This window comes from Ranitomeya variabilis, chromosome 7 (genome assembly GCF_051348905.1).
Source record: "Ranitomeya variabilis isolate aRanVar5 chromosome 7, aRanVar5.hap1, whole genome shotgun sequence".
In the NCBI taxonomy this organism is placed as follows: Eukaryota; Metazoa; Chordata; class Amphibia; order Anura; family Dendrobatidae; genus Ranitomeya; species Ranitomeya variabilis.
The window spans coordinates 216313884-216330110 of record NC_135238.1 but is presented as its reverse complement, the minus strand read 5'-3'; the positions used below and the strand labels follow the sequence as shown (position 1 = coordinate 216330110).

Sequence of the window (16227 nt, the reverse complement as noted above, 5' to 3'; positions counted from 1 at the left end):
TTACTGCATCAATGCGGCGTGGCATGGAGGCGATCAGCCTGTGGCACTGCTGAGGTGTTATGGAAGCCCAGGTTGCTTAGATAGCAGCCTTCAGCTTGTCTGCATTGTTGGGTCTGGTGTTTCTCATCTTCTTCTTGACAATACCCCATAGATTCTCTGTGGGGTTAAGGTCAGGCAAGTTTGCTGGCCAATCAAGCACAGTGATACGGTTGTTTATAAACCAGGTATTGGCACTTTTGGCAGTGTGGACAGGTGCCAAGTCCTGCTGGAGAATAAAATTTCCATTGCCAAAAAGCTTGTTGACAAAGGGAAGCATGAAGTGCTCTAAAATTTCTTGGTAAAAGGCTGAGCTAACTTTGGTCATGATAAAACACAGTGGACCTACACCAGCAGATGTCATGGCTCCCCAAACCATCACTGATTGTGGAGACTTCACACCAGACCTCCAGCAGCTTGGATTGTGGCCTCTCCACTCTTCCTCCAGACTCTGGGATCTTGATTTCCAAATGAAATGCAAAATTTACTTTCATCTGAAAACAACACCTTGGACCATTGAGCAACAGTCCAGTTCTTTGTCTCCTTGGCCCAGGTAAGACGTCTCTGGCGTTGTCTATTGGTCATGAGTGGCCTGACACAAGGAATGCGACACTTGTAGCCCATGTCCTGAATACGTCTGTGTGTGGTGGCTCTTGAAGCAATGACTCCAGCAGCAGTACACTCTTTGTGAATCTCCCACTAATTTTTTAATTACCTTTTCCTAACAATCCTTTCAAGGCTGCGGTTATACCGATTGCTTCTGCACCTTTTTCTACCACACTTTTTCCTTCAACTCAACTCTCCATTAATATGCTTGGATACAGCACTCTGTGAACAGGCAGCTTCTTTAGCAATGACCTTTTGTGGCTTACCCTCCTTGTAGAGTGTGTTAGTGACTGCCTTCTGGACATCTGTCAAGTCTGCAGTCTTCCCCATGATTGTGGAGCTACTGAAACAGACTAAGGGACCTTTTTAAACACTTAGGAAGCCTTTGCAGGTGTGTTTTGTTAATTATTCTAATTTACTGAGATAATGACTTTTGGGGTTTCATTGGCTGTAAGCCATAATCATCAACATAAACAGAAATAAACACTTGAAATAGATCACTCTGTAATGACTCTATATAATATATGAGTTTCACTTTTTGTATTGAAGAACTGAAATAAATTAATTTTTCATGATATTCAAGTTTTGTGACAAGCACCTGTATAAAGAGGCTGGAGAGCAGGAATACATTTTGTATGTTTGTGCCATGTATGGCTGACATAAAAGCTGCTCAGGGTCGGACATACGAATGATGTAACCTGTGCAGCAAAACAGGGGTCTGAGAGGTCAGGGGGCCACTATTACCTCCAAAGTAGGTGAAATTGTACATTATTATGACCTTTTGCACTGCAAGGGGCCCATATACTGTCTTGTACAAGGGGCCTCTTTCATCTGATTCTGTCCCTGTAGTTATTAGTCAAGGGCAATAGAGATCAGGACCAGCAAAATTGAGTCAACCTAAGTATATATCATGGAGATGAAGACACATAGAAAACACTCCCTGTGCCCTATAGCCATCACATTGTGCGGGTGTTTACAAGAGCAAACTCTAGATAGGAATTTATGGCTAAATAAAAAGTTGAGCAGCTCTGGAGTAATTTTCTGTAAGTGATACTCAAACAAGAGAAAGATCTTTATGACTTCTGATGTCCATATTATAAGTCCAATTTCCCACATGTTCACTGAGCAAAGCTAAAATCAGCCTTTTCATATGTTATTATTACTCACAGACCTACGGTATGTGCATTTTTTGACTCCTGATCCAAATCCAAGGAACAGCTCTTATTAAGCTCTAAGGCTATGCTCACACAGTGAGTTTTTACAGCCTTTTTTGTTTCATCTTTTTATGCAAATTAAAAGCTGCATTTTACAGTACAAGCAAAAGCAATGAGATCTCAGAAATCTCATGCATATGATTGTTTTTTTTCCTGACTGAATTGGAGACCTGCTGCGTTTTTGAAAACTGTAGGATGTGAATCCTTTCAGTGTTTTTGCAGCATTGTTTCATCAATAGAAAGCAATTAGTAAGATAAAAAAATGCAAAAAAAACTCTGCTATCAATTTTTGCAATATTTTTGTTGGGGAAAAAAATGCAGGTACAGCAGTATGTGAAACGCATTTATTTTTGTGATTTTCTCAAGTTTAAATTTTACCATAATTTCCTGGTGTCCACACATGAGCATGGTTGTTAATACTAGTACAGTTTAATTAAATTAGTGATATGTGTGAAAGTAAACAATGGTGACCAACTCAGTGCCCTACCCATGTGTGAAAGTAAACAATGCCCAATCAACTCAATGCCCTGCCAATATGTTAAAGTAAACAATGCCCTACCATCTCAATGCCCTACCAATGTGTGCAAATAAATAATGTCCTACCATCTCAATGTCCTACCAATGTGTGAAGGTAAACAATGTCCTACCATCTCAATGTCCTACCAATGTGTGCAGATAAATAATGTCCTACCATCTCAATGTCCTACTAATGTGTGCAGGTAAACAATGTCCTACCATTTCAATGCCCAACCAATGTGTGAAAGTGAACAACGTCCTACCATCTCAATGTCCTACCAATGTGTGCAGGTAAACAATGTCCTACCATTTCAATGCCCAACCAATGTGTGAAAGTGAACAACGTCCTACCATCTCAATGTCCTACCAATGTGTGCAGGTAAAAAATGTCCTACCATTTCAATGCCCTACCAATGTGTGAATGTGAACAATGCCCTGCCAACTCAATGCCTGACCAATGTGTGAAAGTAAACAATGTCCTACCATCTCAATGCTCTACCAATGTGTGAAAGTGAACAACGTCCTACCATCTCAATGCTCTACCAATGTGTGCAGGTAAAAAATGTCCTACCATTTCAATGCCCTACCAATGTTTGGAGGTAAACAATGTCCTACCATCTCAATGCCCTACCAATGTGTGAAAGTAAACAATGTCCTACCATCTCAATGCTCTACCAATGTGTGCAGGTAAACAATGTCCTACCATTTCAATGCCCGGCCAATGTGTGTAGGTAAACAATGTCCTACCATCTCAATGCCCTACCAATCTGTGAAAGTGAACAATGCCCTGACAACTCAATGCTCTACCAATGTGTGTAGGTAACAATGTCCTACCATTTCAATGCCCTACCAATGTTTGGAGATAAAAAAAATGTCCTACCCTGTCAATGCCCTAATGTGTGAAAGTGAACAATTCCCTGCCAACTCAATGCCTGACCAATGTGTAAAAGTAAACAATGCTTGACCAACACAATGCCCTACCAATGTGTTAAGCTAACAATGCCCTCACAATTCAACTTCCCCCACTGTTTTTACATTTGCAATTGTGTATTTTTTCATTATCTCATGTAACTTTACTTCACGGTTGCACTTCATACATGAATCCAGCATTTTTTTCAGAAGACACTATTTTTTTTCAAAGATAAAATACCTTTTCCCCTACATAATTGGATCAAATTGCCCTTTTTTCCAAAAAGGTTTATGGTTTCATATACGTCTTGCAATGGTGGTCTAAAGGTACCGTCACATTAAGCGACGCTGCAGCGATATCGACAACGATGCCGATCGCTGCAGCGTCGCTGTGTGGTCGCTGGAGAGCTGTCACACAGACAGCTCTCCAGCGACCAACGATGCCGAAGTCCCCGGGTAACCAGGGTAAACATCGGGTTACTAAGTGCAGGGCCGCGCTTAGTAACCCGATGTTTACCCTGGTTACCAGTGTTAAATGTAAAAAAACCCAAACACTACATACTTACATTGCCGTGTCTGTCGTGTCCCTCGCCTTCAGCTTCCCTGCACTGTGTAAGCGCCGGCCCTAACAGCAGAGCGGTGACGTCACCGCTGTGCTTTGCTTTACGGCCGGCACTGACACATTCAGCGCAGGAAGCTCTGAGCAGCAGCGCGGACGCCGGGGGACGTGACAGACATCAGAGGGTGAGTATGTAGTGGTTTTTTTTTACTTTTACAATGGTAACCAGGGTAAATATCGGGTTACTAAGCGCGGCCCTGCGCTTAGTAACCCGATATTTACCCTGGTTACCATTGTAAAACATTGCTGGCATCGTTGCTTTTGCTGTCAAACACGACGATACACGCCGATCTGACGACCAAATAAAGTTCTGAACTTTCAGCAACGACCAGCGATATCACAGCAGGATCCTGATCGCTGCTGCGTGTCAAACACAACGATATCGCTATCCAGGACGCTGCAACGTCACGGATCGCTGTCGTTCTCGTTGCAAAGTCGTTTAGTGTGAAGGTACCTTAACACCTTCGACTGTTCATGCTTACAAGGTGGAAGCAAAGCTGAAAAATGCAGCAAAAACGCAGCAAGAGAAGCAGCAAAATAGGCAGCAAAGCCGGCGTTTTGGCTGCAGCTTTTTTACTGCCAAGAGATCAGGTTTTTGCTGCAGAAAAATAGCAGCAAAGAAAGCAACATGTGAACATAGCCTAAATGTCAGGAGGAAATATTTTCTCTTTTCTTGGTTAAATTTGTTTAAAAATGTAAATCTTCTGATTTCCAAGTGGCCGTAAACCAAAACATTAGACTTTTATGTAGTATGCTACAAATGTCTTTCAACTCACCAATCCACAAGGATAGTCATGAAATTCACAGGCGAATTGGATAATTATTAAATCCACTAGCCCACCAGGAGTAAGATTAAATCCACTGGCCCTCCAGGAGTAAGATTAAATCCATTAGACCATCATTAATAATTTAATAAGGGAAACAATTAGACTCATTGGACTACCCAGGAGAATTTTACACCTACTTAACTAACATCAATGCCCAAAGGGACGGAAAACATTATACTAAACCTACTAGACCACCAGGGAGAACACGTTGCAAAACCACCACATAATTCAGATTATAAAAAATGCAATGATCACAACAGAAGTGAGACATTTTACGTTAAGCAGTAAACTTATAGTAGTTAACTATTGACCTTACGAAGTAGACTCAGCATGGAGACAGTATGGAGACGCCAGCCAGATCAATAAAGGGGTTGTCCGGGCACAACATATTGCTGACCTATCCACAGGAGATTGGTGGGATTCGACAACGGGCACCCCCACTCATCAGCTGTAATTTGTACTCAGGATATAAACACTTTGAGCGTATCTGCAAAGTGCAGCTGAATTCAGTGTGTAGCAGCCGCTGCTGGCTACTGCAGAACAGCATCCATTCCAAAAAATTAATGCACAATGAATTTGGTGAGGTTTATAAATCTTGACTGATTGCTCATGATAGAGGCGATCTGAGCCCAGATCTCGCCGGTGGATTTAAAAAATGTCATCAGACTGGAGTAATCAATCAAAGGGAATGGGCGAAAGTGACTCAGTGACTCAACTGGGATACAATAGCGCCCTGACAACTCGGAGTAGCGGTTCTATGCACACGGTAGTGCAGCGCCCCAGAGTCCTGGTCGTTGCAGTACTGTGGCTCCGCCACTATGGGGAGCTACGGTGCGTCTGATGGCACTGAAGGAGCTCATCGGATCAGGTATCACAGACACCAATATATTTCACAGCTGGGCCTCCGGGGGGAGCTAAGGGTGCTATTCATTAGGCCACTCCCCACCATAGTGGGTAAACTGGGGGTCAGGCAGGAAGTTAGATCAGAAAGCTGACTGGATTGGACGAAGCAACACCTGGTGGCAGAGGGTGTTGTGGAGGAAGAGACAGTAGGGTCTCTGTCAGGGGTGGGATCCTGACAGAGGCTTGGCATTGGAAAGAACGTAACGGGTCCGCGCCAGCTCCGGGAAGCGGCGGTGCCCAAGAAAGGACTAAGAAGCGAGATAGATTGTGCTGAGTGAGAAACGAGATCAAGCGATAGGAGAATACCAGTAGGGGTCGTGCTGTAAGACCGGAGCAACACCCTACTGAGGCGCACTACCGGTGGCCGGAACGCCGAGGGAGTATCATAACATTCAGCTTCAGGCAATACTCTAAACAGCGGCAGGACAGTCAGTCTAAGGCGGGCTGTCTCACACAAATCACCTATGAAGTCTTGGGGGGCACCTTGTGGAGAGGGGCGACTCTAGGGTCCCGGAAGAGCTCCGAGCCTACCCGTCAAACGGGTGCCGTCCCAACCAGAACAACAGGGAGGGACGGAGGATTAGAAGAACATCATTTAATCGAGTTGTGAGGGAACTTAAGAAACAGACACAACGGTTGTGGGGACTTTCCGTAAGCACAGCAGGGGAGGACCGCAACACATAGCGCTAGAAGGAAGGCACCGATTTCCACCTGTGAAGTGAGCTCTGGAGGTGCCATTGGACCGGCCGGACTTGCGCAGCCTGGTGAACCGTATTCCGGACTGAGGACCCAGAGATCTTCAGTAAAGAGGTAAAGAGACTGCAACCTGGTGTCCTCGTTATTTACTGCACCGCATCACCACTAACATAATCCACACCTGTTATAGAACTGTGCGCCCCACGGCAGGGTCACGGACTGGGGCCTAGCCGCCGTGACAACCCCAGAGCAGAGACTCCGAGGCCCGGTACCGGGTACCCCTCGGCCCTGCGGCGGTGGGGGCGCTACAATTTGGCGTCACGAACAGGATCTACTTAAGCCTGAAGAATCAGGTCATGTGTGCCTTGGAACTGTAATTTGTTGTGCTTGGACTGTACTTTATTGCAAAGACTGTGCTGTGCCATTTACCGCCAAAAGTTCCCGCCAAAAAAACCGCCGCCATTGCTACGCCAGAGAAGCAGGAGGGCGTGCCATGGGAGGAGACTACCGAAGTGGCGCCAGAAACGGTGATCGCCCCCTGCGCCTCTTGTTGCAAAGCGATGACCTGCCTCAAAGCAGAGAACCGCCCCCTGACTTGCGATGGTGGGAACGAGGTGAAGGAGGAGCTCGACCTTGGAGAAATGGCAGAGTCAGATACATGCCTTGCCCTCGAATGCCGGACAGCGACGATGAACAGCGGGGGCCCGAACAACGGCGAGGTGAACCCGGCTTGTCCTCATCCATCGGAAGAGGACCCGCGTCCACCGCAGCGGGAGGACCTGAGTTCCTCGGAGCCGGTAGCGGAGCTGAGCCTACCTATCCCGATCTCGGAACTAGCCGAAGAAGAGCTATGGGGAGCGGAGCCGTATCCGGAGACTGCCGGGGAGGAGCCGCGGTCCGGGCTGCAGCCGACTCCAGCGTCCTCGTTAATGGAACGGACCGACATCGGTGGAATCACATCAGACGCAGGTATAGAAAGCGTCCCTGCTCCCCCGACCGATCCCGATCCTGCGATCGATCCCCGCCCCCACAATAACCGTTTCCTCTTGGCGGGGCTAGGGGTATTATCCCCCGGCGCAACGGGGAGGCTGATACCTCTGCCACCGACCCAGACGGGGGAGTTCGTAGATGTGAGCCCGGAGGGAGTTATCCTCCGGTGGGAGGCCCCCCGAATTGGGCTGGATGGAGTCCGGCGAGAAGGTCACACCATTGCCGTGCTGAATTGGGAACAATATAGGCGGTACTTGATCCTACAATGGAAAGACTGGAAAGAAAGGGAACAAACTACCGCTGCATCAGCCGTGGACCAAGGGCTGAAGCCTGCACGGTCGGGAGGTGTCCACCATCAGCTGATGTCTGGCAACCTACCAAGAGAATAAACCTCGATACCATGAATCTGTAAATAGTTGCTGTTTTCCTGTTGTTTTGCTAAACCCGTTCAGGGTAAACTCTTAAAGGGATCCCTTTGTTGACCCGGGATCCCTATTGTTTTTGGTTATTTCCTATTTTTCTACGTTATTTAAAAACTGCTGAAATCATGAACAGTGCATGATCCGAACTTCTTGTATATAGTTTGCACCTTGTTAAAGGCGCTCCCTACTGGTTTTACTTAAAGAAGGACTCTTTGCGAAGATACCGCACTGGAACCTTTGCTGAGTATGGACTGGTAGCTTGAGAAGATACGCTACCTCGCAGAGACTTGGTCCCCTCTTAAAGGGGATGTTCATTTGCCGCACTTCAGTAGTAATATTGCTTAAGACAAGTAGCAATAATGTTGATGAGAGAAAAGTGATGATAATGTTTGTACGAGAAAGTTATATGTGTTCAACTGGTTAATTGTGAAGAAATGTTAAGGATGTTATCTGAGAGGAAAAAGGTGAAAGATAGAAGAAGGATGCGGTGGACCCGTAGGGATAGACGTGGTGTCCAGCATGCATGATAGAAAGAAAGAGAGAAAGATAATGAGAAGGCTTAATGTTCAATAGAAAATGTTTTGATAATGCTGATAGATAGTTAGGATAGAAGGTAAACCCTGAGTCCTCATAGGAGTCATGTAGAGATGACTTAGTGCTCTTAAACTGAAAGTAATGTTATGTTCTATACTGTGTATAGTAGTTGAAAAGGCAGTAGGCCCTGGCTGAACGGGGCGGTCCTGTAACAGAAAGGAGAGGCAGTAGGTCTGGTGCCGATAGGACAGGCGGTCCTGCAGATTTAAAGAAGGAGAATGTAAAAGTTAAATTACCTTATAATGTGATTATAGGAAGGTCTTTAGTGGATTAAGAGTGTATGTCCTTAAAGGCAAAGTTAAATTATTGTTCAACAATTTTGCACTTAGTAGAATACCCGGTTGGGTAACAGGAGTTAGTTATAGCCTGTAATTTATAATGTTAACCATGTTTGTAACGTTTAAGTGTCCTCACCTCCCATAAAGGGAAGCTCTGTTCAAGTATACTTATTGTTATTGCACTCAACAAAATTGTATGTCTTTTTGCTAACTTGTATTGTTGTTTTCTTCCCAGTCCCGGAGTACTGTGTTTAACCAGGGGGGAGTGCAGCGCCCCAGAGTCCTGGTCGTTGCAGTACTGTGGCTCCGCCACTATGGGGAGCTACGGTGCGTCTGATGGCACTGAAGGAGCTCATCGGATCAGGTATCACAGACACCAATATATTTCACAGCTGGGCCTCCGGGGGGAGCTAAGGGTGCTATTCATTAGGCCACTCCCCACCATAGTGGGTAAACTGGGGGTCAGGCAGGAAGTTAGATCAGAAAGCTGACTGGATTGGACGAAGCAACACCTGGTGGCAGAGGGTGTTGTGGAGGAAGAGACAGTAGGGTCTCTGTCAGGGGTGGGATCCTGACAGAGGCTTGGCATTGGAAAGAACGTAACGGGTCCGCGCCAGCTCCGGGAAGCGGCGGGGCCCAAGAAAGGACTAAGAAGCGAGATAGATTGTGCTGAGTGAGAAACGAGATCAAGCGATAGGAGAATACCAGTAGGGGTCGTGCTGTAAGACCGGAGCAACACCCTACTGAGGCGCACTACCGGTGGCCGGAACGCCGAGGGAGTATCATAACATTCAGCTTCAGGCAATACTCTAAACAGCGGCAGGACAGTCAGTCTAAGGCGGGCTGTCTCACACAAATCACCTATGAAGTCTTGGGGGGCACCTTGTGGAGAGGGGCGACTCTAGGGTCCCGGAAGAGCTCTGAGCCTACCCGTCAAACGGGTGCCGTCCCAACCAGAACAACAGGGAGGGACGGAGGATTAGAAGAACATCATTTAATCGAGTTGTGAGGGAACTTAAGAAACAGACACAACGGTTGTGGGGACTTTCCGTAAGCACAGCAGGGGAGGACCACAACACCTAGCGCTAGGGGGAAGGCGCAGATTTCCACCTGTGAAGTGAGCTCTGGAGGTGCCATTGGACCGGCCGGACTTGCGCAGCCTGGTGAACCGTATTCCGGACTGAGGACCCAGAGATCTTCAGTAAAGAGGTAAAGAGACTGCAACCTGGTGTCCTCGTTATTTACTGCACCGCATCACCACTAACATCATCCACACCTGTTATAGAACTGTGCGCCCCACGGCAGGGTCACGGACCGGGGCCTAGCCGCCGTGACAACCCCAGAGCAGAGACTCCGAGGTCCGGTACCGGGTACCCCTCGGCCCTGCGGCGGTGGGGGCGCTACAGTAGCAAGTTTTTAGTTTAGAACTGTAGCAAAAACCACAAAACGAATAGTTTACCTACAAACACCATTGTAATGATCATGCAATCGCCTGCAAGAGCATGGAGTTAGGTTAACAGACGATTTTCTGATGTCCGATTCCCTTTATTGATGCCTTACCTGCCTAACTACTGAGCAGAATAGAAATAGCGACAATACTTTTAAGTTGTTACTTTCTAGACAGAAAAATAAATGACCTAAAACGAGGCATGAAAATTAAAATAAAAAAACTATCAAATGTCGGAAAATGAAAGATAAAACTGACTCTCACTCCAACTAAATATCTTAGTAAATGAAGAACCAAAGAACTTTTGCATCCCTGATGCTATGGGGCTTTAATACATGACACCACAGGGAGAAAACGTGCGACTGTGCAGAGAAAGTGGGGAGAATGTGCTTTCCCCACAACAGCTCTACTCTCTCGTTCCCGCATAAAGCAAATTCTGCAAACTGATTCACACCAACTCTATAAACATCATATATTAATATAATCATTTATTTCTGCTGCATAGATATATTGGGGGGAGAACAAATACCTTAGGATGATACAGAGGATACAGGATTGTAAGTTACAATGTTGTAAATATTATTATACTTAGATTGGTACATTCTTATAATATTTACAACATTGTAACTTACAATTCTCGCCCCACAAGTTGGTGCATGAGGCCCTGTGTGTTTACATAACCACACATCTACGGACTCCACATCCATGCACGGGTGTTTCTGACCTTTTTTTAGAAGCTCTCTCCCTTAAGAAGATTACACTATGGCTCAGAGTTCACCCCACAGCACTAGATTTAATCATGTATAGCTCGTGCTCACCGGTAAAGCCTCAAAACACAACGTTCAAGTAAGAAGAAATATTCAGCAATGAAAATATGAACGGAGATCTTTGCAAATTGCCTGAAATGCATAAAAAATAGAAGTGACCACTGCAACTGGCTGCGATCACCCACTGACCACCCCCCACCAGCACTGTAAGCTGATGAATTGAGTAATACCAGCTAGATCATGCCAGTCCACACCAGCATAATGCAACCTGCTACTTGTGGATTATACTGATGGCATATAATGGTATAATATATAAACGCACACATATATATATATATATACACACACATAGACGCGCACCAGTGTGTATATATAGATACACATTATACACACATATATATATATATATATATATATATATATATATATATATATATATATACACACACACCCCCCGTTGCAAAAAAAGTTGGGCCATTGTGTAAAATATTTTATTATACCATTATAGCCGGGCAATGTCCACCATTGTGTAGAGTCTCCTCTTCTTTTTACTTCGGTCTGTAAATGTCTGGGAAGTGAGGAGACAATTGCTGGAGTTTTGGGAGAGGAACGTTGTCCCATTCTTGTCTTATGTAGGATTTTTGTGCTCCACAGTTCGGGGTTTTTGTCGGAATTTCATATCATAATGCACCAAATATTTTCTAGCGGTGAAATGTCTGGCCTAGAGACCGGCGGGTCATCACCCAAAATCTTCTTCTGAGGAGCCATGCTGTTGTGATGGGTACAGCATGTGGTTTAGTATTGTCTTGTTGAAATATATAAGGCCTTTCCTGAAATAGACATTGTCTGGATGGAGCATGTGTTGTTCTAAAACCTCTGTATAGTGCTCAGGTGCCTTTCAGGGTCAGACATATCTTTGGTGGAACCTGAGCGGTCACGTAGGGGCCGCTGCTACCTCCAAAGCAGGTGGAATTGTGCATTATGATGATCTATTGGGCCTCAAAGGGCCAATATATTGTTCTTGTAGGGGCCCTTTCCTGACCCTGGTGCCTTTCAATATGCTCACAACTGTTCGACAGCCACAACACATGCAGGAATGGTCTGTTTGTTAGGCAATCCCTGCATGTGTTACGGCTGTCGAACAGCCACGAGACATGCAGCCGCAGGGACTCAATCACGCCGAAGACACTCGGTTAGCACCTGAGCATGCTCAGATAACACCTTATAGGAGCACGTTCGCTCATCACTACTGGCTGTCGAGCTTGTCTCTCATGCACATAGATTTGTCCAGAGTTTCGGAACCTTTTGATGATGTTATTTGCAGTAGATAGTGAATATTCAAAGTCTTGGCAATTTTATGTTGAGAAACATTTTTGTTCCACATTTTCTAGACTCCGATGTTCACAGATTGGTGAACTTCTGACCACCTTTGCTTCTGAGAGACTCTGCCTCTCTAACATACTCTTTTTATATACAGTCATGTGACAGCTAAAAATTGACCCTCCACCTGTTTTGCCTTAGTATCACTTACTTTTCAAGCTTCTTGTTAACCCCTGTCCCAACTTTTTTTTTACATGAGTTTTGTCCTCAGTTTCTAAATGAGTTCACTGTTTCCAACATTCATCTTCTGACCTGTGCTCAATGTTCTGTGGCGAATAAAATGTGACAATAAGAGATTTCCACATGATTGCATTCTTGTCTTCTTTACATTTAACGCAGAGTCCCAACTTTTGGGGAGCTACAGTTGTACATATGTTTGTTTTATATGTATTTTTTTATAATAAAAATAAACTGCGCTTCACTTACCCTCAGTGGGTCCAACACCACTGCCGCTTTTCCCAGTGCATGGTGTTGACTATGGCACCTAACGTTAAGTGGGCAGCATGGCAAGCAATCAGTGAGTGGAGGGGTCCTGCCCAAGCACATGGAATACCCCTCTCAGAGCCTCTGATTGGCTGTCGCACTGTCGACTCGATGCAAGCCTGTACCAGACCGCAGGAGCAGCAGCAAAGATGGTAAGTAAAGCACAACTTGTTTGTTTAAGCATGGGGGCCAAGATTTTCTGAATGGGGACAACCACTTTAATTCTGTTCCTGGGAAAGATGGGTGGCACACAGCTTTCCTAGAGTAATAATAAGTAAGTATGCAAAAAAACACCCCTCACTTTGCATTTCGGATTTGGCATTCAGGACTCTAGGAAAGCTGGATATTCACACGTAATGCAGTATTAGTATGTCATGACAAATTATCGATATACTAGCAGGTGCTGATCACAATAAAGGGCTATTTGCAGCATTAAAAGTCCTCTGGATAAGTGATAACTTGTGTATTGGAGAGAATCTGACTGCTGGGACCCTCACCGATACCGATAATGGAGCGCAGAAATCCTGAACAAGCAATCATCAGGCATAAGGTGCAATTAAAAACCAATCCATAGTGATAGGAAAGGTGACGGCGATTCTGAACTCTGCTACATGGCCAAGAAAAAGGAAAGATAATAAAGCAGGATGGAAACAGGATCCACAACATATAGGTAACCTGCGTGACTGGAGTATATAGGCAGCGTATACGGCTCATGCCGAGGAAAATGATAACACATATACTCCATGTATAGAGGAACGAATAGACTGCAGTCATGTACATGTGCCATGTGTGTATTATCTATGTGATTATGCAGATTATATATACACTTGTGTGTATAGTATATACAATTGTAGCACATGTATAGATGTAGTGTAATAATATATAGTTGTACGTATGCTATAGCCATATGTAAATATAGTGTCTCCATGTATAGAATATACAAACATGATCTATGCATTAAATGTATCCCTTTACTACACATGCAAGTACAATACAGTAAATATATATTACACACATACACATTAGTGATACGTTTACAGTATACACATGGAATCTTTTATAGTTCATGTATGTAATCTGTATCCCTGAATAGTAAATATATAGTGTATCACTGTATAGAAAACTGTATACAGCGTACTGTATTGCTCATGTATATTTTATATATATATACATATATATATATTTAACAAATGTATAAGCGATAGAGAGATAGATAGATAGATAGATAGATAGATAGATAGATAGATAGATAGATAGATGATAGAGAAATATCTGCAGTTTATGACTATATAGTGTATCCCTGAATACAAAATTGTGTACAGCATATCCCTGTATAGCTCATGTATATAATGTGTGTGTATATACAGTATATATATCTGCAGTATATGACTATATAGCGTATCCCTGTATAGAAAACTGTATACAGCGAATCCCTGTACAGTATACAAATGTATAGTGTATTCTTGTATAGCTCATGTATAGAATGTGTATATGGAACAAATGTGTACAAATATATCTGCAGTATATGACTATATAGTATATCCCTGTATAGTATATGACTATATGGAGTATATAACGTGTATATATAATGTAATATATTTATATCTTCTGCATAGTAAATGTCCATGTAGTTTATTGCTGTACAGTGACTGTATAGTGTATCACTGTCCAGTAAATGTATAGACTGTGTTCTCTTGAACAGTATATATATATATATATATATATATATATATATATATATATATATATATATATATATATATATATATATACACACACACACACAGTGTATATATGTATCTTTCTACAGGACATGGTTATGTAGTACCATATATGTGTGGTGCCCATGTTTTATATCCCTGCTTCGTACATGTGTATACACTGTGCCTCTCTGTAGCCTCCATACACAGGTATATAAAGTACACACTATACAGCCATGTGTGCACATATACACAGCTGTGTCCCCTCACCCGCAGTCACCAGCAGTAGGGACAGTACCTGTGCACAAGGTGGCAGCTCCCAGCAGCAGGAGGAGCAGCGTTGCCCGGGGCAGGGGAGGGAGCCCGGAGGTCAGCATGGTGCCCCCGCATCTGCAGGCAGTTGCCTTCCTCGGCCGGGTGGGCTGAAGTGTCCGAGCTGAGGAGCAGGACGCTGGGGCAGCAGGACTGGAGCTCCCGGGCACTTTCCGAGCAGTGATCACATCCAGCAGCTCCGCCTCCCCAGTCTGGGCTGTCACTTGTCACCCGGCAGCCCCCTGCCTGTCACCAGCCCCCTGCCTGTCACCAGCCCCCTGCCTGTCATCAGCCCTGTAATTCGTCCAGTTTCTTATTCAGAACTTTGAGTCGTATTTTGCACGTTTTTTGCACGTTTTTTGCACATTTACCAGCTGCCACTAACTTACCTTACTAATCAGTGACAATAACCTGCAGGAAAATAAAGTTAATGGCAGCCTGGAAACAGAATTGGCACAAAATGTATTCACAAAACAGGGATAGAACTGCAGCGCTCGCCCATATCCCTTGAATTAAAAGTCCTTTATTCCACACACATGGACATCATTCTTCGTGGGGAGCAGGTAAAAGCAAGGGTTAAAGCAGGGGAAACAACAAATTGCATTCTCACTCCTGACTGTTCACTGTGCTGCTCCTTTTGTACCAAAGATTAAAGACTTTGCGCCACTGATCTCACAATGTCCAGCACACAGTCCAGTCCAGGCTGGTCTATAGTGATTCCGAGCCTAAAAGCTGGCATTAAAGTAGGCAGATAATAATAATTTTATTTATATAGCACCAACATACAAATAAAATTATTACTATTATTATCTCCCTACTGTGATGCCAGTTTTTAGGCTCGGAATCACTATAGACCAGCCTGGACTGTACTGTGTGCTGGACATTGTGAGATCAGTGTCCCAAAGGCTCAGATGGATACTTTTTACTGATATGAATAAATTACGAGTTCTGTCAAAGGGTTAAATAGCTTTGGGTCACTAATCTAATACTGTCCAGAAAGGGCTAGGGGTGACCCCCATCAAATTCAAAGTGATTCTGGGCTGGCATCAAAATGGGCACTTTTAACTGATTTTGGTAGGTGACAGCCAAATTCAAAAGATTAAATGATTTTGGACAAATTATCTCACATTGGCTGTGGCTACCTAAGGAGGTCCATCAAATTCAGCGGAGTCTGAGCAGGATTAATGGGGTTCTGGGCATGAAAGCTGGCGATAAAGTGTACGCGCGGACCAGTGGCGTATCCAGGGGGGCAGCTGGGGCATGTGCCCCGGGCACAGCCGACAGGGGGGCGCCAGCGGGCCGCCTGATGATGCGGCGGTCCAAGGAGGCTCCTCGTCGGCTGCATTCTGCCGCCCCCACACTGAGATACTCACCTACTCCTGGCGGCGCGGTCCCTGCAGGTCTCCGGTTCCCCGGCGCCCTAGCTTCTTCCTGTACTGAGCGGTCACATGGTACTGCTCATTACAGTAATGAATATGCGGCTCCACCTCCCATAGGGGTGGAGCCGCATATTCATTACTGTAATGAG

At 44.7% G+C, this 16227-nt stretch overlaps 1 protein-coding gene across 2 annotated transcripts in view; it reads right to left on the bottom strand.

The window, feature by feature from the left end:
• Nucleotides 1-14879, bottom strand: part of ACVR1C (activin A receptor type 1C) — an 80491-nt gene extending 65612 nt beyond the window's left edge. For both annotated transcript variants that reach the window (XM_077272924.1, XM_077272925.1), the window contains exon 1: nt 14686-14879. In XM_077272924.1, the coding sequence (XP_077129039.1) occupies nt 14686-14764 (79 nt within the window). In that variant the 5' untranslated portion in view covers nt 14765-14879. The remainder of the gene's footprint in view (nt 1-14685) is intronic.
• Nucleotides 14880-16227: the final 1348 nt, after the last annotated feature.